The 23,745-nt window shown below is 37.8% G+C and overlaps 1 protein-coding gene across 2 annotated transcripts in view; it reads right to left on the minus strand.

Annotated features, from left to right (window-relative positions):
- The window catches only part of SLC35F1 (solute carrier family 35 member F1), a 235,413-nt gene that overhangs the window by 13,350 nt on the left and 198,318 nt on the right, over positions 1–23,745 (minus strand). For both annotated transcript variants that reach the window (XM_001233613.7, XM_040697519.2), the window contains exons 5-7: positions 20,051–20,207; positions 16,853–16,905; positions 12,148–12,302 (exon numbers count right to left, since the gene is read on the minus strand). In XM_001233613.7, coding sequence (XP_001233614.1) covers positions 12,148–12,302; positions 16,853–16,905; positions 20,051–20,207 — 365 coding nt within the window. The remainder of the gene's footprint in view (positions 1–12,147; positions 12,303–16,852; positions 16,906–20,050; positions 20,208–23,745) is intronic.

The following is a 23,745-nucleotide window of genomic DNA, read 5'->3' on the forward strand; positions in this document are numbered from 1 at the left end:
TATTTGTGCAGTCATGCTCTTCCAGAATGGCATTCTTTTATCTCAGCTATACAAACTGGGTGTGCTTCTGCCCTGAGAAACAAGGCATATGCAGCTGCATTTAACATGAGTGACTATGTAAGCTGTCTGGAGAGAGTGTGATGCTGCTATTTCTCATCAAGGTGCTGCACGGTCTGCTGTGTTTGCTGCAGGCAATGCGAGGCAAAACCTTAGGAGCAACAAAAGCTCTTAACTGAGTCAACTCACCAGACGGGCGTACCAGGGAATCAGAATGGAAAGCATGTCCTAAGCCACTGAATCCAATCCTTCATTGCTTTGTGCAGCTAGATCATACATTTAAATGTATGCCGTCCTCTTTTAAGCACTGTTAGGGCTTTTGTCCTGCCGTTTCATCTGTTTGAAGTCTATTCTTGAATCTCCCTGATAATATAGCCAAAAATCCCTCTGATTTCTATTCCAAATTTATAAATAAATTTATAAATTTATAAATCATATGTTCTTATGTCAGCACTGGCCTTTAGCTCAAACAGTGCTCATTTCTCCCCTGTGTATTTATAAATTAATTTACATACGTTGAGGTATTCCCTCTCAGTTTGACAGAGGTCACAGATATGCCACATATAACTGATATTTTTTTTAGGGTTTGCATATACACTATTTTTTTAGAGGATGTATGCTTACTCAGCCAAGGTTTTGGAGAACACAAAAGTTCTGTTGGCCCTCTTGGGCTGATCAAAAACTTCCACATATACAGTGAGCAAAGGGCTGTCCTAAGACAATAAGATGTCCTACAGCATTAGCATTTCTCCATTGTTTCTAGAAATACCTAGACTAATGCATTTGGAAGGAACTATACAACAGTTGTGTTTGAACTCCTCCCATCTGCTATCACAGATGTTACCTAACACTTTGGGCTTCATAGTATTCCTCAATGTCATTCAGTTCTTGTTGCATATTTCAATACTTCCTTCTACTGAAGGTGCCAAAGCTATTGCTACATTCACTACACAAGTCCAGTCCTTAAACACACTTTGGAAACTTCATCAGCAAGTTCCCTCCATCAAACTGTTTCTCTTGGCAGTTATCTTGTCCTTCATCCTCACTAGCTGGAATCTTACTTACCATCTTTATAGTGCTAATCCTGTACTTAACTGATACTTTTATATGCTGCACCACAGAAAAGTCTTACAGATTGGATCTACCATTTGTCTTTTGTCTAGGAGAATCTGTTACGTTATGAGACAGATAAGATTTAGAGTGGCATGGTCTACCTTTTGTGAAACTGGTTGCATTTTAACCTGTTTTCCATTTATCTTCATGACCCTAATAATTTTTCCCTGGTGTCTACTTCTCAATTTGGATTATTGCCCACTTCATAGATAATTCTTCCATCTACATTCCCTAACTTGGAAGTATTCAGATCATTGCGCTCTTTTTCTACTTCCAATGTAGTAATTCCTATTTCTATTAATCATTGTGCACTGTCATTACATTTAACTCTCATCCTTACTGAATGTGACAGTAGGTTCCCATTAAGTTTTGGTCTCTGCTGTCTCTGCACAGTGAAATTATTTATTCTCTTCATAGACAAGAACAGCTTTTTGCTGTTAGTTTAGCTTTCTTCTTGATTGCAAAGTTTGGTTTGTCTTTTATAGCAATTATAATTTACTCCTTTTCCTTTTTACCTGTACTGTATTAGTTTTTTTCTCAATTTCTAACATTTTTACAGAAATCTTTTTTGTCCAGTTACATCAAATAGACATCAAAAAGAAGACTCTGGAAGACTTCCTAACAGTGGCTAAAATACCCTACTGCTTGGATTGAAAGTACACATCAGTGAGGTCTCCTGACTGATGTTACGTCTGTCTATTGGCCCATTCCTTTACTTTGGTAGGAAATACAACGTCATTTTGAAACTTCAAACCTACCTGTCTGCAGCATTCACTGATTTGGCTGGCAGGAGGCACAACTGGACTAAGCACTTCATCTACTTAATCAAAATACCATTTTTTTTCCTCCACTAATTAAATTTCTTGCTACATTGTCAGAAACTACTTAGGACACAAGCAAGTCTCTTCCATACCCCCTGGCTTGGGTAGCTGTCAGATTACTAAACCTTGCAAACCCTTCTATCTAGTTATTCTAAGTTCATTCATTTGCTTATTCCATGTTTCCTTCCCAGTGGCAAATGGACAATATGAATATGCAGACAACATTCTCAACTTCCTATTTCCTTTCCTCGTCACTTTTGGAAGCAAGAAATTATTCAATTCCACAAGAAATCTCAAACTGTATAATACAGGTATTTGTATTTAACTCTTATCCTTTGCTTTCAAAGATATCTCCGTCTTTAGGAAAATTCCAGCCTTGGTTTCTATGTTTTAAGAGGAAATAACATTCAACTAGTAGAATCATAACTTGAAAATCTTTCCATTTTTTTGGTAACTGAAACATATTTAAGCTTTTGAATACTATTACTGCTTTGCCAATTCATGACTTTTTTCAGCTGTCTCCTCTGGGCTGCAAATTATTGCTGAGGTTTGTAACCTGACGCTTTCATTGTACGTGTCTTCAAAAGCATGCTTGACTTGGGAAATGATGAGATTCTCATTTAATTTAATTTTTATTTTTTTCCCCACAACTATGCCTAAGCCTCTTGAGCTTTTTTTTAATCATATTTATTGAGCTTTTCATTTAGAAAAGGTATGTTGGTCAGATCCAGCTCATTTAATAGGATGTCTTTATTATATCTTTCTGTCTTCACTTACAATAAAGTATAAGGTAATATTAAAGAGAAAAGGTTAGAGAATGCATATGTGGTTGTGATCTAACCTCAGCAGGTAGCTCAACATCACACAGCTGCTCGCTCACTACCCCTAGCTGGGATGAAGGAGAGAACTGGAAAGGTAAAAGTGCAAGAATTTGTGGTTTGAGATGAAGACAGTTTACCAGACAAAGCAGAAGCCACATGTAAGCAAAGCAGAACAAGGAATTGATTCCCTGCTTCCCATTGGCAGGCAGATGTTTAGCTACTTCCAGGAAAACAGGGCTCATCACGTGTAATGTCTTATTGGGAAGAAAAACCCTCATCCTTTACCAAAGCTAGCATTACTGAGCACGTCATGTGGTATGGAACATCCCTTTGGTCAGTCAGCTGTCCTGGTTCTGTCTCCTTGTGCACCCCCAGGACCTTGCTGGCAGGGCAGCACAGGGAACAGGAAAGTCCCTGGCTCTTTGCAGCACTGCTCAGCAGAAGCATCAAAATCCCATGTTTTCCTCAATGCAAAACACAGCATCATACAAGCCTCTACAAAGAAAATAAACTTTTCCCCAGCCAAAACCACGACAGTGGTTGATACAGGTGTTTTTGTAAGAATATTTTTTGCCTTCAGCAATTCATTCAGACCCTATTCTTGTTTTCTGTTACGTATTTGTATTATTCTTCCCATACTTCATTTCTCAGTCCATGCTCATCAACACCTTCAAACTTATATGACTTTGTTGGAGATTTGCTATGCAAAAGTTAATTACTTCCAATAGCAATTATTTCCAATAAAGATTTCCGCTAATAAGTCTGCACTTTCATGCTCAGAAATTATGAGCACTTCACCTTTACTTTCCACATGACTCATCACTACTTCTCCCAAAACACTATTTATTTCATTTAGGATGTTAGAATTAATCTTCATAATGTAATCTGTGGTATATCTAAGATATCTCTGAACGTTTTCCATCTTTTGAAAGTCAAAACTAATTCAAAGCAATCAGAGGTAACAGTTACTTCGCTAAAAGTTCTCCAAGCCCACTGCTATTGCACTTGGCTTCTTGCATTTCTTTAAGTTAACAATGGCAATATCCATTTATTAACTCCCAATGAAAATGATGGGTGGAGAATAAACAACTGAACTTATTGTTGCATGTCCCACCAGTATAACTCTGTTGCTTCCCTCCAGCCGCTGTAGTGCTCTTATGTTTGGAGTGTTGTTTAGCATGGGAGCAGACAGTGACAGAAAAGACTGGTGGGACTCCTTCTGATTGCAGACGGTTGCAAATTCAAATTACAAAACGTAGAAGTGTTTAAATTACACTCATGCCCCAGTTCTCTAAGTATTTTTCTCAAGTTCCCTAAACACTGCTCCTTCTTTCCTACTGCTGCCAATGAAGCATTGAAGATTTGGGGGTGACAGACTCAGTATTTTGCAAGTTGCTGAAAACCCAGAAACCACGACTAGGGATGGGAACTGCCTTCTTCAAGCAGCTGTATTATCTTTCTGTTTATTCATGCTCAACTCACTCTCCAAAGACAATTCTTGGAATTCTTGTTCAAGACAATTAAGATGGGCTATTTTGTAACCATAATTGAAAGCAATGTCAACCATAAGTGTAAGACTTTATAGAGAAATGTCAGTGTTGGAAACTGACAATCTCATTCTTCCTCTTTATTTTGTATAAAAAATTGGAGGAAATGAATAGATTTAATGTTAGAACTTAAAAACTTTGTTAATTTTTGTTTGAAAAATAACAACTTCACATTGTAAGGTAAGTAAATCGCTTTCCCAGTAGAGTACTTCAACAGCTCATTGCAAGCAAGCCTGACCATCAATTTCAGTAGATTGCAGAGATATACTGGCTATTTTCTTTCTCTGGGAACTGTCTGTGGATAGGTTGATTTTATATATTTATTCACTATAGTTAACACTTAAACTCTGTTTTCATTTAATGTATTTTGAGTAGTCAATATCCATTAGGCATCTTCCTATCCAATCTTACCAAAGGTAGAACTCAGTCACACAGTAATGTTTTTTCTTCCTGACTGGCTGGATTGTAAAGGATAAACTATTCCCCACTTCACTCTGAAATTTACTCTATTTAGGCCTCAAGTAGCCTTAAAACGTTTATACAAAAGAAAATTTACTGGTTTACCTTCCATATGCAGGTACTAAGAAAAGGTATGAATGCATTGTATTGAGACGTTCTTTTGAAAGTGCGAACAAATCCTTTAACATTTTAATACCAAAGGTATGTAGGGACATGTGATACAAAATATTTAAGAAAGGGTATAAAAATATTTTATTCAAATACAGTGAAAGTAAGGGTGAAGAAAATGGAAGAAGGGAAGAAGCATTATGGTCATTTAACCACTGATACAAAAAAAAATAAAAAAAAAAAAATAGAAACCATTCAATGGTTGGTAGCCAGCTGTGGAGTAGAAAGGCACAGAACAGTGCTGATGTCAGTAAATACAATTAACTAGGCATTCACTAAGAACATCTAAATTATAAAGGCAAAGGAATATAAACCCATCCATGGGTAGGAAGATCAGATTCTTACTCTTCTTTTACTGTAATTCTGAACTAGCTCTTGCTTCTGTAAGCAAACAATATTCAAAAAATAAAATAAAATCCTAAACTGAGATGAAGTAAAACCCAAAGCTTTTTCAATACACCAAAAGCTGCTGTTTCTGAAACAAAGTGTGCTTGCTGGAGACTGCAAGTACTGGATTGTCTTCATGGAAGAAACCTGGGAGCCTTAAAAGCTTTTCCTTGGGGTTGCAGGCTGCCTAACATCAGACCTGAGATTGGTTCTCTGACTTTCAGAATCAGTGAGCTGTGTAACTCATGCTTTTTTGTGACTGAGAGCTTCCAGTCCCAGAATACGTGGCTGAAAAGTCTGCAAATGTTCTATGTTCTGCAGGAAAAACAGCACTCAGTGTCTGAGAAATGCCAGGCTGTTTCATTGTGTGCATACTGACAAAAATACATTTTCATTTAGCATTTCTGTTTTGATAATTAGGCATTTCCAACAAAAATGCATTTTGCTGGAAAACTCCTAATTATTTCTGTTGTGAACAGACTTCTTCTGTGAGACAAAAAAGTTAAAAAACATCCCAACATATGAGCTCTGAAAACATCCTACATGCCACTAAATTTATGATGAACTAATAATATCCAAACCAGTAATATTGAAACTGAAGCCTCCATCACACCTTCTGCACACCTTCTTTTGCACCCTTTTTCAATAGGTCCAAAAGAGTGAATATTCGTGTTGCCCTACATCTGGTCTGCAGCTATTTAATCTATCAAAATGTAACGTTGCAAAAAGAAGAAAATCCCTGTTAATGATGCAGTGTTTTCAGAGCACTGCCGTAGCTGTGCTGCGTTTAGCATCTACTGTCAGATTGTGCAATATTTTGATAGGAGTAATTTCACTTTCTAGCTTCTACTCCCTTGTTTCATTTTAATTCTGAGCTTTTTTATTTCATGCCATCCTCTACACTCTAAGAGTAAGTAGATATTACCCTTTATATCTATATATACATACAAGTGTGACCAAAGACACTCCTTTCAGCCTTCTACCTCAAGGTAGCTATTCAAGTATGGATGCCTAGTTTTCCTACCAGAACTACTTTGTACATTACTGCAATTTGGAGGAGGGAATCCAGAAAGACAAACAAATTTAAACACATGAAGAAGTAGGTTCTAAAATGCCACCTAAACGAAAGACATACACACAGTATAACCTTACGGGACCTGAGTTGCTGAGAGACAGTCTTGCTATAAGAAATTTCATATTCTGTATAAGAAAGGCAAATATGTGCTTAGGTTTGTGGACATTACCAATGTCACAAACAATTATTTGGTAATGTGATTTCTCCTCATTATTATCAAAGGCTCAGAAACCTTCACCACAATGAAGGCCCAGTGAAATTAAATTCCATTCAAACAGAGAATTTATGGGTCACGCAGACGGCACATCTGATTTAATTGCAGACAATATCCTGAAATATGTGACTGAGGAAGTATTGCTGTAAAAACTAGTTGCTTGGCCTCCAATGTCTGCTCTGATTGAAATAATGATGCGTCAATAACAACACCACTGTCACAGTTTAAAATATGCAGGTGTCAATCCCCTAACAAGTGCAAGCAAAGGAAAGGCTCTTACTGACTTCAGTTTATACTTGCACATGAGTTTAAAAAGACTGAGAACAGCATTTGAAGTATTTTCTCAGCTTTGTCAGTTGATTTGGAAAAATCTCTCACACGGTTATGGTAAAAGTACAACCACCAAGAGAAAACAAAACTAATAAACAATCATCCCCCAAAACCATACTACTTCTACCTCCTGCTCCCAATCCACTCACATCATAATAAAAACCAGGACTGTTGGAAAGCACTGTAATGTCCTTTAGAATTTTTCTTTAAAAGAAGATTTTCTTTAAAGTAATTATTTATGCAGATGACTATCTGCTTCTTTCAAATTGTTCATACGCTGAAATGGAGCATACTGAGTTACAACAAAGCATGGTCTTTATCTCCACAGCCATTAAGCTGTGAAGCGTTTTTAAGGACATTCTTTGAGTGATAGACTTTCCTTATTTAGGAAAGTGAATTAAAGGCCACTGAAGTCAGCAGAAAACCTCATATTGGATTCAGCAATCTTGGATCAGGAGAGTAGAGTAGATACTTTTAAAAGAAGCTCCTAATTGGGAATTGAGGGCTTCCTCCTACTTCTCCTTTATTTCCAATGGGGGCCAAAATCTCAGTGAAGTCTACATAATTCCACAACTCATGGCTGCTTAGGATCCATACAGGAAAAAATGAAATTGATATCTACTGCCAAACTTGTACCACCTCTTCTCTATTATGATAAAAACCACTCTCCCTTGTAGCTTGTTTCCAGATGCAATGCGAAGGTTGTCACCTGTTCCCTTCCATCAAAGAAGCACTGCTGTTAGAACTGGCATTAAAAAGCCATTTCTGGATGCATCAAGAAATGAATTTTCAACCAGCACCTCTTCAGATTTCTAGTGCTCAAGGGTTTTGAGTATCATGTTTAACTGTGTAGCCAAGTTCTTTGACACTGTTACTGTTCATGAGATATATGACTTCCTTATTATGAAATATATGTGGGTTTTTTTTTCTGCTTGGAAATTATTACTATATGCAGAAATTCTGATTTTTTTTTTATAGCTAAATCTTGGATAAAATAATGAATGTTTTTGCCAAGGCAGAATACAGCTGATGCAGCCTGGATTGCTAGGTAATGATAAAATACAGTGTGACTGAACCTGCTAGTGCAGAGCATAATCAGTATGCATGCTCTAGTTTGTGGAAAACATAAAATGAGCTGCTTAGATCATTTAATGAGAATGCAAATTGCTTAGAGTGACTAAAGCACAACATAAGCTTGCAAATGAAAACAATGAACTCTAAAAATTCACATTAAAATAAAACCAAGGCTGAGGATAAAATGCAAAAATTAACACATTCTAAGCTGAAAAATAACAGTTACATTAAGGCTCCAATCCCTTACAGCTGGAGAGTTGGCCCTGAATTTCCCAACAGCACTGGTATCAATGTACTGCCAACAAATAAAGGCTATTTCAGCCTCTGACAAAGCAAGGGCTGTTCTGTTACTCGGAATTTTAAATTTCCTTCACACTATGAGTAGACACCCTCACACACAGCGTATCTCACATTGCATCCTCCTGTTTAGTTTCAAAGCTGTTTACTATCAATTATACATATTTACCCATATATACCATACATATATACCCCATATTTACCCATAAGCACCCAGCCAGCAAAACAGACCCTGGGCTCTGCTGCACAGGTTCATTCCACACACTGGGAGGCCACTGGACACTTCACCTGCCTGCGCTCGGTGGGAATGAGTCTTATGCAGGCTGACTTTAGTATTGCTGGGACCACTGATTTTCATAGAGACCAAGAAATAAAAAAAATGAGCTTGAAAGACATGAGATGAAGATGGATGTTGTGATAGTATAGGATGAAATAATAATAACAACAAAACCATTGTTTTAGGGCTCTGATTGCCTTTGTTTTTCAAAGCAGGAGGTCGTTTAATTGTGCTTAAGAAGGTGAAATGAGACGAGACAGCTAGAGAAGTTTTGAACATTAAAATTGCATAAAATATAGAACTGTGGTGAGAATTAAAAAAAAAGGATTGAAGATGAGGAAATGTTTGTTTAAACTCTACTGCGTTAGCCAATGTTCAGCCATCAAATAGGCCAAATATCTTTTCCCATCCAATGGAATATCTGGAGTCAGTTACTGATTAAAAGAAGATCTAAAAACCGAGCTTTAATTTGGGGGCTGCAGATAACCTTAAGAACGAGTCACTACAATCTAGTTAGTACCTATCTTAAATTGAAAGTCACAAATCGTTATGTTTAAATACAATAGTTTCTTGAACAAATAACAAATTGAACGATGAACTTATCACCAGAGCTGTGTCAGGTTAACATACTTTATTCATAGCTTCCACAAGCCTGAGAACTGCTCAGTACAATACAAAGATACTGGCATACAGGATAAAGGATATACATGCCAGCTGTCCTGTATGCCATGATGTTGCAAGTCTGTCTAAGAAAAGATAAAACAAAATGCTAACCAATCAAAATACTTCAAATGCAATCTCCTCAGTTTGGTTTCAAAGGCTCTGAAGCCCACTTAAACTAATTTCCTGTGTTTTCCGTGGATTTTCATAGATTTACTGCTACAGGTGCAATAAACCTGTTCGGTGATAAAAGTAGCAGCACAGGGAATAACTGTTTCTGGTAAGCCTTGTAAAATTATATTCTGCAAGGGGCACAGAACCACTCAGTCGATCCTAATTCAGCATAAAACCTTCTGCTTTCTAGTGAAGTGGGACTTTGTGCATTGGTCAGCACAGCAATAAGCAGAAGGAGCTCTGCATTTGAAGGCAACACACAGCTTGGCTGGGAACGAAACAGCTTTTCTGAAGGTAGAAAAATAGCAAGAGTACACAGTCTTAGGAGGTGAACAAGTTTAGGTAGTTTAATTTTCACATATGAGACTTTGTTATTGAGTGCACAACATCATATAAAATGATAACTGATAGTAAACCAGAAAGAAAAGGAAGGGATGATCTAAGGATAAAAACATAGTAATTAAAGAAGTTATCAGATTATTAAGTGGAGTTTTAACTCTAGATGCTCTCTTAATACAGACTCTATTTTTAACTTTTCTCTGCAATGTAAGTTTGAAGGGCATGAAAGGAGACACTGACAGCTCTGGAAGCTGATACTACATTTCAGGTAAAGGTCTTTCTGTCAAGTTCTAGCAAAGGCCTTCTCCTTATCAGCACTTCAGCTAGGGAGAACAAAGGAGACACACGAGTTATACAGATTACATACAAATAACAAATAAAAAGCATGAATGAAAAGGTACATAAAATGTTAATATTTATGGACTGATGTTTCCTGAAGAATTTGAGAGATGAGCATTTCACGAGGTGATGATGATGCAGGGCCCTTTCTGCTTCATGAGTGGAAGGGACTAACTCAGGAAGGGTGAATTTTCCCTGGATATGAGAAGAAAGGAACAGATGGCCCAAACTACAAGGAAAGGATGAAAGACTATTGCTTGATTTGGCTAGAGAATTAGGGGCTGAGAAATGATATTACTGCTCTCTGTTGATCCACCAATGTGAAACTGTGAAGGAGATGGAGGTGCTCTTTATGCAAAGGATATTCCTGGCCCAAACCATAAGTGGAGTTTTACTTTTGCAAAATTGACCTTTTTTGTCATGTCTGAGCAAAACTGAGCAGAAAATCATCCCAAATGTACTGCCTTTCAAGCCTTTCCCTCTAAAAGACTGATTTTGCTTAAACACCACCACTACTATTTTCAGAATTAAATTTGTCTGTCATTTTTGTGTAGTATAAGCATCTTTCTTAGAAATACTTGACTAAAATCACCTATTTTATCATGATTATCAAATACTGTTAGTAGGGGCTTATAATTCTCAGCTAATACCTAATTTTGAATATTCTGGATTTAAAGAATGGGGCAGAACCAAATCACCACGAAACAGACCTGTAAAGCAGCAGAAAACATTTGCATTTCAGTTTCTATATTTGCCTTTCTTCCGTCTGAAGAAAATAAGAAGCAATGAAGAAAAACAATTTTGTTTGGGACTGCAAAGATTTGAATTTTCTCTGTCTCTTCCAAATTCACGCAGGTACCATTAGTATCACAAAATCTCATTTGGCTTCATTAAGTAATCAGTACTTTTAGGCTTCCATTTACCTAACAATCACACTGGCCACCATTTTAGCTAACAAGTAACCTCCCTCTCACACACAAATGAGATGGTACGAAGCAGTTGCCTCCAGCATCCTGGCACCACTTTCATATGATGGCCACTGTAGGGCTGCTTGTTAATAATGCAGTGCAGTTTCTTGCAAATGGAGACCAAATGTGTGGTTGTACAAAACAACCTTTTAAATATTAGAGGAACTGAGAGATAAAAGTTTAACTTCAACACAAATCTGCTGCACATTTTGACATTTTAACGCTAACAGGCAAGACACTGATTTGGCTGGCAAGAAAAGTGTAATTTATGGACAGTTATGAGTCATAATTTCAGACTCATCATGAAATGAAACAAAGCCTCTGTACCTCGAGTGATCTAACAGCTCATCCAAATTTAGTGTTGTCTGCAAACTCACTTAGTATACATTTGAATCCTGCATTCAAGTCATTTATGAAAACATTAAAGGGAATGGTTCTAAAATGAAGCTCTGTGGAACATCACTACTGACTGGCCACCAGCCTGATGTAGACCCATTTACTTCAACCTTCTGAGCCTAACACACCAGCCAACTGTACGATACATTTGCCTAGCTATATGCTGAAGATTTTGTCCAGAAGGATACTATGAGGGACAGTAGAATCACAGACTCCTAGAATGATTTAGTTCAACCCCACTGTCATGGGCTAGGACATTTTCCATCAGACCAGGCTGCTCAAATCCCCATCCAACTTGGCCTGGAACATTTCCAGTAATGGGGCATCCACAACTTCCCTGGGCAACCTGTTCTAAAGCCTCACCACTCTGATAGTAAATAATTTCTTACTAATGTCTAATCTAAATCTACCCTCCTAGTTTAAAGCCATTATCCCCTGTCCTATCAATACAGGCTCTTGTAAAAAGTCCCTCTCCAACTTTCTCATAGGCCCCACTTAGGTACTGAAAGGCCGCTGTGAAGACTCCTCCATGTTGAATGGTAGAAGCTCTTCAGCTCACCTTCATAGTTCTGCACTGCTATTTGTACAGACATACAGCTATTACACAAACGCACCTCTCATTTTCACATACCTTGTAGTGGAAGAGGAATAATCCACAGAAAAGGCTGTACAGGTCAGCTGTGAGTAGGGAGAGGTTGACAGCAGTAGCACTGGTTTTCTTTATGACCACTGGCATAAAGCTGTAGAGGCCAAACATACAGGCACTAAAGCCGACATACAACAAGCCTGCAGAAGAGAGACAAGAAGAGTGACCTTTCACAGCCTGTAGAAATGACTTATGCTGGAAGGAAGAAGGATCCATTTTTACAAAAAAATACTTAAAAAAAAATATGGACTCATATTATTAAAATGCATATATATATATGTATGTATTTGTAAACTAGGAGCATTATTCTAAATACATATGAAAACCAATGAAAGCCACATCTATACAGTACTGAACATTTGGTACGCTCCCTGTGGTTCCCATAACAGCAGTGCTGTTTTAAATTGGTGTTTTATATTGCTAGCAAATATCTCAAATTCAACATAAATTCAGATGAAATTATTATTCAGACATATCAAATCTAGTCTTTTAAGAAACAAATGTCCCCAACACCCACGGAGTTCCACTGAGTTGGAGGGAGCGCACAGCATTTTCTAGGAATCGGCCCACAAGATGTATGCAAAAGTACTTTCACAGTGGTTAATGAACCAACAGTTAAACATGTGAGGAGAGCACTCAAGCCAATTTTGCCACCAAACTTGACAAATCACTTCACAGTTTTGTGCCTCCATTCCCTGCCACTTTTTGTCAGTCTTCCTTAATAAAGCTTTCTGGTGCTGAGACTGTTTCTTGCTACGTGCTTACAGAGTGACTCACACAATTAGATTGTTAGAGGCTAATATAATAAAAATATATTACAGTAAAAATCTAATTTCATTTTAAAAACTAAGTAACTTACTGGGAAAAAATTCATCCCTTCAGTTATTGCTTGATAAATCCCAAGGCAAATAAATCAATGAGAAGTTAACAAAACAGCAAACACTTCACTCATCTGTTACAACGCAAATGATAACTCTTAGGCTGATATACGCTGCAGAATTCCCAGCTGGTGTATGCACGAACCTAAATTTGGACACACGCCAGCTTTTCAGAGCATGTTATTGACTACATGTTGCAGAAAATCTGATTGCCAAAGTCCTGAAAGGAATTAGTAGAAAATAGAAACACAAGAATGAAACAAAACCCGAAGTCCTTATAATGTGTCTCCTTGTGGATCCACATAGTTAAAAACTCCTTAGAAAAGCCATCTAAAGGACAAAATCAACTGTGATCACTTTAATCTTTCTGAATCATTTGAACTGAAGTGTACATTAACCTGAAACAAATGCAGCGGTCAGGAAATGTCACTGTCCATATATCAGTTGCTATGGCATGATAACAAATTTGCATTTATACTCAGAATGTGGATAACCATGGTAAGAGCTGCTTTTATTCAAAAGTAGCAATTTTTTAAGGTGCACATTGTATATGGCAGAGTTGCTTTATGCAAAATCTGGAATTCTTCTACAGTAGTAGACTGCATCAAACGGAGCACAGTTTTGATCAATGAGAAATTGTTTGCAGATGACCATTAAGTTGGCTTTTCCTTCAGTATTAAGTCAAGAACAGGCGAGGCATAAAAACCATTCTGGTCTCTGTCATGGTTTAACCCAGCAAGCAGCTAAACACCACAGCCATGCACTCATACTCCTTCCTCCCAGTGGAGAGCTAGGAGAGAACCACGAGAGAACTAGGAAAAAAAAATAATAAGAAAGAAGTAGAACTTGTGGGCTGAGATTAAAACTAATTGCTAAGACAGAAAAAGAAGAGAGAAATAATAGTAATGATAATAATATATACAAAACAAGCAACGCACAACACAATTGCTCACCACCTGCTGATCAACACACAGTAACTGCCTGAGCATTGGCAGCACCCCTAGCCAACTCCTCTCAGTTCTTTGCTTTTTTCACATGATGCCACTTAGTATGGATTATCTCTTTGGCCAGTCTGGGCCAAAATGAAATATCTTTGGCTCTGTACACTACTGCTCAGCAACAGCTAAAACATCAATGCGTTATCAACATTGTTTTCTTCTCCTACAGCCAAAATATAGCATCACATCAGACACTATGAAGAAATATATGAAGATATGAAGAAAATAACTCTGTTTCAGTTGAAACCAAGACAGATTCCAAGTCAGCATTCTCAAAGTACAGTCTGAAAACAACCAGCTGGCCGAACCAAGCCTGTTAGTCCTTCTGGATTTAACAGACATATTCAAGTGTTTTGAAGGGTTACACTCTCAATTAATAGTATAGTTTTATACTGCTATCTTGGTGTTCACATTCCTTGGCAGGCAGCTACATGCGTTCCACAAGTTGCTTTTCCAAAGGGCATTTCAGTACCAGTGGAAAACTTCTTAAACTGTATTTGTCCTATCGGAGATAACTGTAAAGTGGCATTTCACTTACAGTGCAAAAATGCAAGCAATATGCACCAGAGAGATAGCATCTAGCATCTACTGGTGACAATAAGCAAAATAGAAGTAACATTGTATGAGTTTCAGACAGTGTTTCTAGAAGCCCAGTTTTCATAACAGAAATATGTTATAAGTCAAAGGTTTTGCAGTCTCAGCTTCCTTGAGTGCCACTGCAATGCTAATGACAACTTTGGGAATCACCACTAGTACTGAAAACTCAAATGCTGGAACATGTGCCTAGCCAGGCACTGAGTCACTAGGACTGACTGCCTGGAACAGGCATGGGAAAGAAGGAAACTGGAAAGTTAGAAGGTGCTTTTGCAGTGATCTGCTCATGAACTTAGCTGTTTTAAGCCTTGATAAACTCATCATTCAGATACTGTCCTGGTCTGAAGGACTCATGCATATGAAGGCAGTTGTGGGTGGGATTTTCTGCTCTTAACTTTGGACATATACTGGGGGTTTGCGCTCACTGAGGAGATTTGGAAGTTTTAGAGTGGAAGTTGAAAACAAATTCATTTGCATTTTACTGAAAGGTTGCTCATACATTCTTCATGACACAATCATGGCAGATGGCAACAGGCCACCTTGAGTTATTTATTAGATTGCCTGCTGTGACTTTAATATCATCACTGAGAAGGCTGATGACTTAACTCTGTTGTTCTGCGGGTTTAAGTATGCTGTAGTAGGTAACTACTTAGGACAATGCTGTGAACAAGCTGACATAGATTTGTCAATAACTACTTGACAGTCTTGTATCACTTTCAATACAATGGAAAGCACAAGTAGGTATGTAGGAAGTCAAGAAGAACAAAAAATTGTTCTTGCAAATTGTGTTTAACTACACAGATAATTTCCAATTATTGATTTAACAACACAATTTTTATACATATGATGCTCTTGCTAAGATGGTCTCCTTCTGAAGAGCAGAAATGCCTAATAATTAGTGATTAACTTTTGAAGACATTTTAATGTCATCATAGACAAAATTTTGTTTTAATGGCACATTCCACTGATACTGACATACAACAGAACTCCTAAGAAAGTATATATGACATTTACGTGTATAGCAAGTAAATTCATGATGGCCACTGCTAGTTCCATTAGTATCAGATTAACTATGTTCCTGATCTCCTTATCATGAAGTATAAACAAACACTGCTGCAGTTATGCTAATAACAGCAGTTTAAAGAAGGCCAATACATTTACAGGATGCAGTTGAGCATATTCCTCTACAGACACTGTAACTGATGTCATCTATTACTACAGCACAACCATCAAATCTCCAAAATCTCTATGTGGAATATTTTGTGAAAGATACACTCTTTTTAAATAGGATGATGAGAGGAAATGTTGAAGGATGTTTAAAGAAAGCAATAGTGAAATCCATAACTTGTATCTCCTACTTTCAAGGACTCCCATATGGTCAGTTGCCTTTGCACACTGCTGAACTGTTATCTTGATGTTCATTCTAAGACTAGCTAACAAGCTATTTCCAATGGACTGCCAAAACTTGAATTCCCTGGACTGTATTATTAGCACTCTTTTATTTCTTCTATTGTTGTAAATGCTAAAAGAGCGATTACAGGGACTCTAATGTTCGAAATGTTGATTTCCTTTCAAAGCAAGTAAGTTGTTGGACTAATTAGAAGAGAGTCTTAGATCAGAAACTCAGCTTCCAAACTGAAATGGGAAAATGAAATTCACTGACTAGCAAAACACTGTAAGAGCTTTCATTGTGCACAATGCTACTTAAACATATCTAACAGACATGTCTGCTATATTCCACCAAGACTAATAGAAAATCAGTTAACTACTTGTATACAGAAACGGTCCCTTGGAAATGTGTTTAAGATGCTATAATATGTATTACAAAAACTTTTAAAGTTTTGTGTTAGGTCCCATTTTCTTCCTTTGATATTCATTGAAAAGGTGACTACCTCTTTGTGACTACCTCATTTATTTGTCTCAGTGTTGCACTGAATCTCAGAATAGAACACCATTATTATTTTACTTCACAGCTATGTGAATAACTACCTTATTCATAACCACTTCTCCATTGCTTAACCTAAAGGTGCAAGGAAAGAACAATATATCATTCAGGGAACAAATCAGTTAAGAATGGTTACGAGGCATGTGCTTCAACCTTTGGCAGACATCAGTGGAAAAATCACAAACACTGGCTTCCGTGTGCCTGCTTCTCCAAAAATCGGTTGTCTCCACGCCTCCTTCAGCAACTATCTTCAATGAGGTAAAGAGTTTTCTTACCTATTTGCCAGTCCCAGGGAACTTTCAACAGCTCTTTGTGTTCCATGATTGCACTGTAAGAGAAGAGAAGGCAAAATCTGATGAAAGGGAACAGAAGTTAAATTACTTCTACTCATTCAATTCAAATGCTGGACAAAACAACATAAACAACCTTATAACAAAAAGTCTCTGTAGGAACCAAATGCAATCAGAATTTGCTAATCCACCCTGTTCTATGTGTTTAAAAGATCTTCAGGGCAGTAATAAGATGTGATAACATACAATTTGCACTGGTTTATTTCCAGCTCTCTGAATACCTGTTCCAAAGTGCCCATCCCCCTACATGTTCAGTCCTCTTGTCTTCTTAATATTCTGGAAGCTTTTGAACTTTAATGATTAATAATGTATCTGCCTGAGTTATTCACCCTTCAGAGTGGCTCTGCAGTGAGAGCTGAGTAAATCACTGACATGAGGTGGCAGATATCACAGGCTAGGTTTGAGGAGAGTGCTATAATTTGTTACATGCTGAGACAGAGCAAATAGTCACGGCAATGAAAGTCAGAAAACAAAACAAAGGATGGGCAAGCTGCAAAAGTCCATTTTCAACATCTTGTAGGTCTTATTTTACATTAACATCAAGATCCCAGACTCAGAAAATTCTCAAGTGGCAAAAGGTCTGTTCATCCCAATCCAGGGAAAAAGACCCTTGGAAATTAGGAAGCTTACTCTGCCAGCAGATGTTCTTGATCTGTGATTTACAGATGTATGGAACTTTGCACAGTAGTCTGGGCACTATTTTAACCAAGCATAAAACATGGAGTTACAAAGACTGTAAAAAGAAATACCTGGTACAAAAAGTGGTATGTAGGTAACCAAGTCTAATAGTAAAACTACAGAACTCAGTGCCTTCCAGATTAATATGATCTAGAGAGTTGCATCCTGGAAATTCTAATTTGCTTACCTCTGATATTTGGCAAATTTAATACTGTGGACAGAATAATGAGATTATTTTCTCTGCAGAGTACCTAAATTAAAAGTGTCTTTGCATGCAGAAGGCATATGTCTCTTTTATCAGTGATTCCTGAAGAATACCATAAATACAAACTGCAGTGTTTTGCTACAGCAAGCAAATTTTGATGTTATTTATTGATGTTATTACACGAACATTGCTTTCATACTATTGCATATCCAGTACAAAAGAAGTACAAACCGATACACTGTGATATGTATTTCGCTATGATCTGTGAAACAAAGAGGGGTAAGAGCAACTTTGCCAGAAGGCTTCATTTAGCGATGCCTGATTCATTGGAGAATCGAACCACAATGAATTTAAAAAGATGTTGTGATCAGAGGAATTCCCCGGGGATTGAAAAAGACACAAAAGCAACATCCAGTTTCAGAAAGGGCAAGAAGTACTGCCTAGCCAACCTTACTCCATTATCTTCCCAAAGTCTAGAGTAACTGTTCCATTTCCAGGAAATTAATAATGAAGAGATGACTAGGAACAGCCAGCACAGATTTTTCAGAAGCAAACCTACTGCCTTTTATGATGAGATGATTGGTTCCATAGATAATGGAAAATGAATGGATGAGAGGATGGAGTGTAATCTACCTCAACTTTAGCAAAGCTTTCAACATGATTTCCCAAAAAATCCTTAGAGATTGAAAATATACGGACATATATTGGGCAGGTAGACTGCCCACAAGGATCAATGGAAAACTGTGTTCAAAAAGTATTGATCAGCAGATTGAGTACTTCTGACAACTGATTGAACTTAACACCTTCAATCTAGAAGACTGGATGGAATGCACACTTACCAAGTTCACAGGGGAAATCCCATGAGGGGAGCAGCAGATATGCTGCCATTCAGAAAGACCTAACAGGCTGGATAAATGGGCTGGCAGAAATCTGATGAAGTTCAAGAAAAGCAAACATGAACTCCTACATCTAAGATGAAATATCCCCATGCAACAGTACAGGCTGGGAGATGACTGGACAAGAAGCTACATTGTAAAAATCAAACTTGAGTAAAGCCTTATTTCTGAGATATTCCTTCCCCCAGGAAGCTTCCTTAAAGCTTTCTGCAAAGAAATGGCTTTTGGAGTTTCTTTCCTGTTGAGTCGTCTGTACACGAAGATACCTTGTGCTAGCACCAGATTCTTCTTCCCAGATAAATAAATTATAGACTCTCAATTGTAACTATCTTCCAGGAGGGTGGAAATGGTACTATAATTAAATTTACAAAGACGAGACCTGTATATTACTGTTTAAATGCACAGCAAGACAAGAGCACTGCTTGGTAACTTTAGAACAAGCCAGTACCTACATATCATGAACGATTTAGGTAACAAAAATGCTTTACCCAATGATGTCAGTCATATGTACATGCTCTTGTATATAATAAAAATCATTTAAAGTGATGTTTTCAGATTCCACATTAATATAATAAACTTTCTGTCTAAAGAAACAGAACTAGTTAAGTAGGAATCAATGGGTGATTTTTTGGATGAGTCTCAGTTCTTAAAGCTGAGTAGCTCAGACATGCAGGCAAATAACTTGGTTTTGGCTAATAATCAAAAGCTGTTGTGTATGACAAGTACCGGTGACAGATCTCTGCAAATGTGCCGATCGTGCATAGTGACTTTTAATAGTCTTATTAGGCACAGTGTTGCAATATTGGAAGTGAGGTACCTGCTCATTAGGTACATGTGGATATGACTCCTAAAATCCATGTGACAATCTTCTGAGTACTATTTTAAAGTGAAAAGGCCAATTTCTTAAGGACATTTTCATTATTTCTGCCATTTCATTCATAATTACACAGAACAAATCAATCAGTAAAATCTCTTCTCACTGCATGTGTTTTTCAACATAAGTAACTTCTAAAAAGTATGAAACAGAACTGTAGAGGGCTGTAGAGAGTTTCCTGTTCATAGACCAGAACAATATGTGGAATATTTACCTGACTTCAAGCAATACAGGATAAAGATGCGTCTTCTCCCTCCTCTTGGGACTTTCATAGGATAAAGTTCTTGAATTAAAGTACATAGCTATACATGTATGTATCTCAGATATTAAAAACAATGGAAATTCTCAAATCTGCAGATAACTACTCTACTCTAGAAATGGCTACCCTTCAAGAGTAGGGCACAGTACTTCAAAGGAGGCCAGAGCTATACTTATTTAAATCATCTTGGAGTTCAAACCTGCTCACTTACAGCTGAATTCCACTGAAGAAGGAGCCAAAGAGTCCAATCATGCCCAGGAACTCCACTCGACTCAGATTTCGGACAATATACTCTTCACAAACGTTCGAGATGCCGTATAGTGTTGCTCCACCCAATACTAAGAGATCCCCTATCAGTTTATTTTCACCTAGGAATAAACAGGGGAAAAATCAGAACACGTCAAAACAACCTTTTGTCTAGGACTGTTGTAATTTCTGCCCCGTAGATATGAATACTCAGTCACAAAGTAGACCTTATCTGAATCAATAAGATGAATGCAAATGTTTCGTCATCGTAACAGTTTTCATTCAATTATTGCAACAAAATCTAGCAGAAGTGAAGCGAGGATTTATCTTTGCTGTGAATAAGAAAATGTGAATGTAAAAAAAAAGTTATAAAAACTACAGAACTCTTCAGTGATTAGTTCTTTTAATTTTATTATTTTAACTTTTATTTTTCCAGACGGAATAGGACAGTTTGTATCTCATCTCGAAATCTAAGCAAAAACATGTCTGGTATTTAGATGGGAAACCAACAAAAAATTCTATGTACCTGTGAAATGAATGAAGAAATCGTTACAACCCCAATATTGACCTCATTCTCACATGAAATTCTTTGACAATAAAGACAGAAGGAAGGATGTGGTGTAGACAGGGTGATGATAATAGAGGTTTTTTAAAAGGAGGTAAATTAACATAGCAGTACCTAATTCATAAAATGAACAGAAAAATATATTTTCAGTACTTTAAGATATATATAACTACTAAAACGCCATATTATCAAAGCATGTTTGAAATCTTTTTAAGTCTTGGGTTCTTTTATTACTCTGGGCCAGAGGGAGATGCAGAGAGATTTGATCAAAATTAAGTTCCAGCTTGAAAACTGAGGCCCTGTTTTTGCAGCCTGATGCGTGCAATTCCCTCTGCACAGAAGGCTTACCGAATGATTTCTAGTAGAGTTACAGCTTCACAAAGCTGCCAGACATTGCTGCAGAACCTAAGAAAGTCAGAAAGACTGGCTATAATGGAAATTCCTTTGAAAAGGTTCAGTAGAAATACTGAAATAATAGATGATATTTCTTCTAAAATAAACTTTGTTTTCTTCTGAAATACTTCAGTTCTTGATTAGCAAAATACTTACTGGAATGAATAGAAATGGAAGCAAAACATTTTTCTTGGTTCAAAATGATCTTTCCAAAATTTTCCTTTGTGGAATCCTTTTAAACCTTCAATTTTGATTCCAGTTTACAGTTCTGAACTTCCCAGTGAGAAGGAATTTATGAAATGACAATGGTCAGAAAAAGATAGAAAAAGAGTTCAATAATAACATATCTTGTCTCAGAATCACAGAACTATAGGGTTTGGAATGGACCTCTGGAGGTCATCAAGTCTAATCCCCTGTTAAAGCAGGATCCCTAAAACACAGGGAGGCATCCAGGTGGGTTCTGAATATCTACAGAGAAAGAGACTCCACAGCTCCTCTGGGCAACCTGTGCTAGCATTCTGTCACCCTCACAGTGAAGAAGGTTTTCCTCATGTGCATATGGAACTTCTAATGTTCCAGTTCGTGCTCATTGCCCCTTGTTCTGTCACTGGGAACTGTTGAAAGAAGGCTGGACCCAACCACTTCACACCTGCCCTTTAGATATTTATAAGCATTGATAAGATCTCCCCTTACTCTTCTCCAGGCTGAACAGCCCCAGGTTTCTCAGCCTTTCCTCATAAGGGAGATGCTCCAGGCCCCTCATCATCTCTGTATCTCTCTGCTGGACTCCATCTAGAAGTTCCCTGTTTTTCATGAACTAAGGAGCCCAGAACTGGACACAGTACCTCCCTCAACCTGCTGGCCACACTCTTTTTAAGGTACCCCAGGATATCATCAGCCTTCTTGGCCGCAAGGGCACACTGCTGCCTCATGGCATCTGTAGTTCACCAGGACGCTCAGGTCCTTATTCACAGCGCTCCTCTCCAGTGGTTCAGCTCCTAACCTTTAACTGGTGCTTGAGATCATCCCTCCTCAGGTGTAGGTCTTTACACTTGCCCTTGTTGGTTGAACCTCAACAGGTCCCTTTTCACTCAACTCTCCAGCCTGTCCAGGTCTTGGTGAATGGCAGCACCATGGTGGGCTGGTGTGTCAGCCACTCCTCCCAGCTTGGTTTCATAGCAAACTTGCTGAGGATGCACTCTATCCCTTCATTGATGAAGATGTTGAACAATACCGGACTCAGCGCCAACTGCTGGGGAACACAGCTAGCTATAGGCCTCCAACTAGACTCTGCACCATTGATCAAGACCCTCTGAGCTCTGCCCATCAGCCAGTTCTCAATCCACCTCAGTGTCCACTCATCTATCCCACACTTCCTAAGCTTACCTACAAGGATGTTGTGGGAGACAGTGTCAAACACCTTGCTGAAGTAAAGGTACACCACATCCACTGTTCCCCCCATATCTACCCAGTTGGTCATGGCATCATACAAGGCTATCGGATTGATCAAGAATGATTTCCCCTAATGTCTCCAAAATTAGCTATAAGCACCAGAAAAGTTGTTTAGGGACAAGTAGGAACAGAGAAAATAATCAAAACACTCCTACTAATACTTGACTGGTCTCTAGTATCATTTGACTCAGAGACATGGTCTCTCAGTAAACATTACTAGATTCAGTCTCAAATTGAATTTCTGTTTTGCGTATACTTTGACTAACAATATGCTCATATTTGTCAATTTATCTTTTTAAGATCTGGCACTTATTTTCCTTTTTGCAATCAGCCATGGAAGATGATAGCAGATGCCTTTAATTTAAAATAAGCATCAGCACTTTGGAAAACCTTACCCTTGATGCATTAGATGTTCCACAGTGGATCTAATCATCCCTCACTGAGCTCACTCGTGGTATTTATTACAACCACTCACTAGCACTTTGGAGAAGTACTGCTGAAAAAGCTTTTGACCTTAGAGTTTGTCTCTGCTGAACTTCTGATACAAAAATATCATCCTTTGCATGTATGAGTCAAACACCACAACTCAGGTTGAACATTTTCAAAGAAATAAGATGGCTCCAAACAGCAGCTTGTGATGGCTCTTCCCAGACCTCACTGATGCTCAAAGAGTGTGAGCCTCAAAATTCACAGATTTCACAGACTGTGGCAAACAAGAGTCAACTGTTGTTGTTCCATAAAATATAGAAATAAAAAAGGAGTTTACTGAGGGCAAATACAGATTCACTGCTTTTGATGAATTCCTTTATTTTGTTTGCCCAGTCCCAAGAAATCATCTATAAATGGCGTGGAACTCTTTAAAGTTTTTTGAAATCCTATGTTTTGCTGCTAATTTTAATTTGCAAATTTTTAAGGCATAGTTCTTCAGCCAACTCAGTCACAACAACTCTACTTTATTCTGTTATAGAGAATGTAGAAACATATTTCTACATTTCAACACATTTCATTTTGCCATTTTAAGAAGCTGCAAACTCTGTCACGTGCAGCTCTGGTCTTTATGTCTTCTCTCTGTGTAGAAACAAGCACACAGTCTTTCATGTTCAGGTCCAAATTAAAAGACAACAGTGTATGTTAACAGATATTCTTTTATATTTCCAAACAGCAATATCCATGCTATATTAACTAATATAGCAAATAATATCTGATTATCGCAGGTAGATTGCGAAGTGTTGGTGTTTTTCAGCCTTTTC

This window comes from Gallus gallus, chromosome 3 (genome assembly GCF_016699485.2).
Source record: "Gallus gallus isolate bGalGal1 chromosome 3, bGalGal1.mat.broiler.GRCg7b, whole genome shotgun sequence".
NCBI lineage: Eukaryota > Metazoa > Chordata > Aves > Galliformes > Phasianidae > Gallus > Gallus gallus.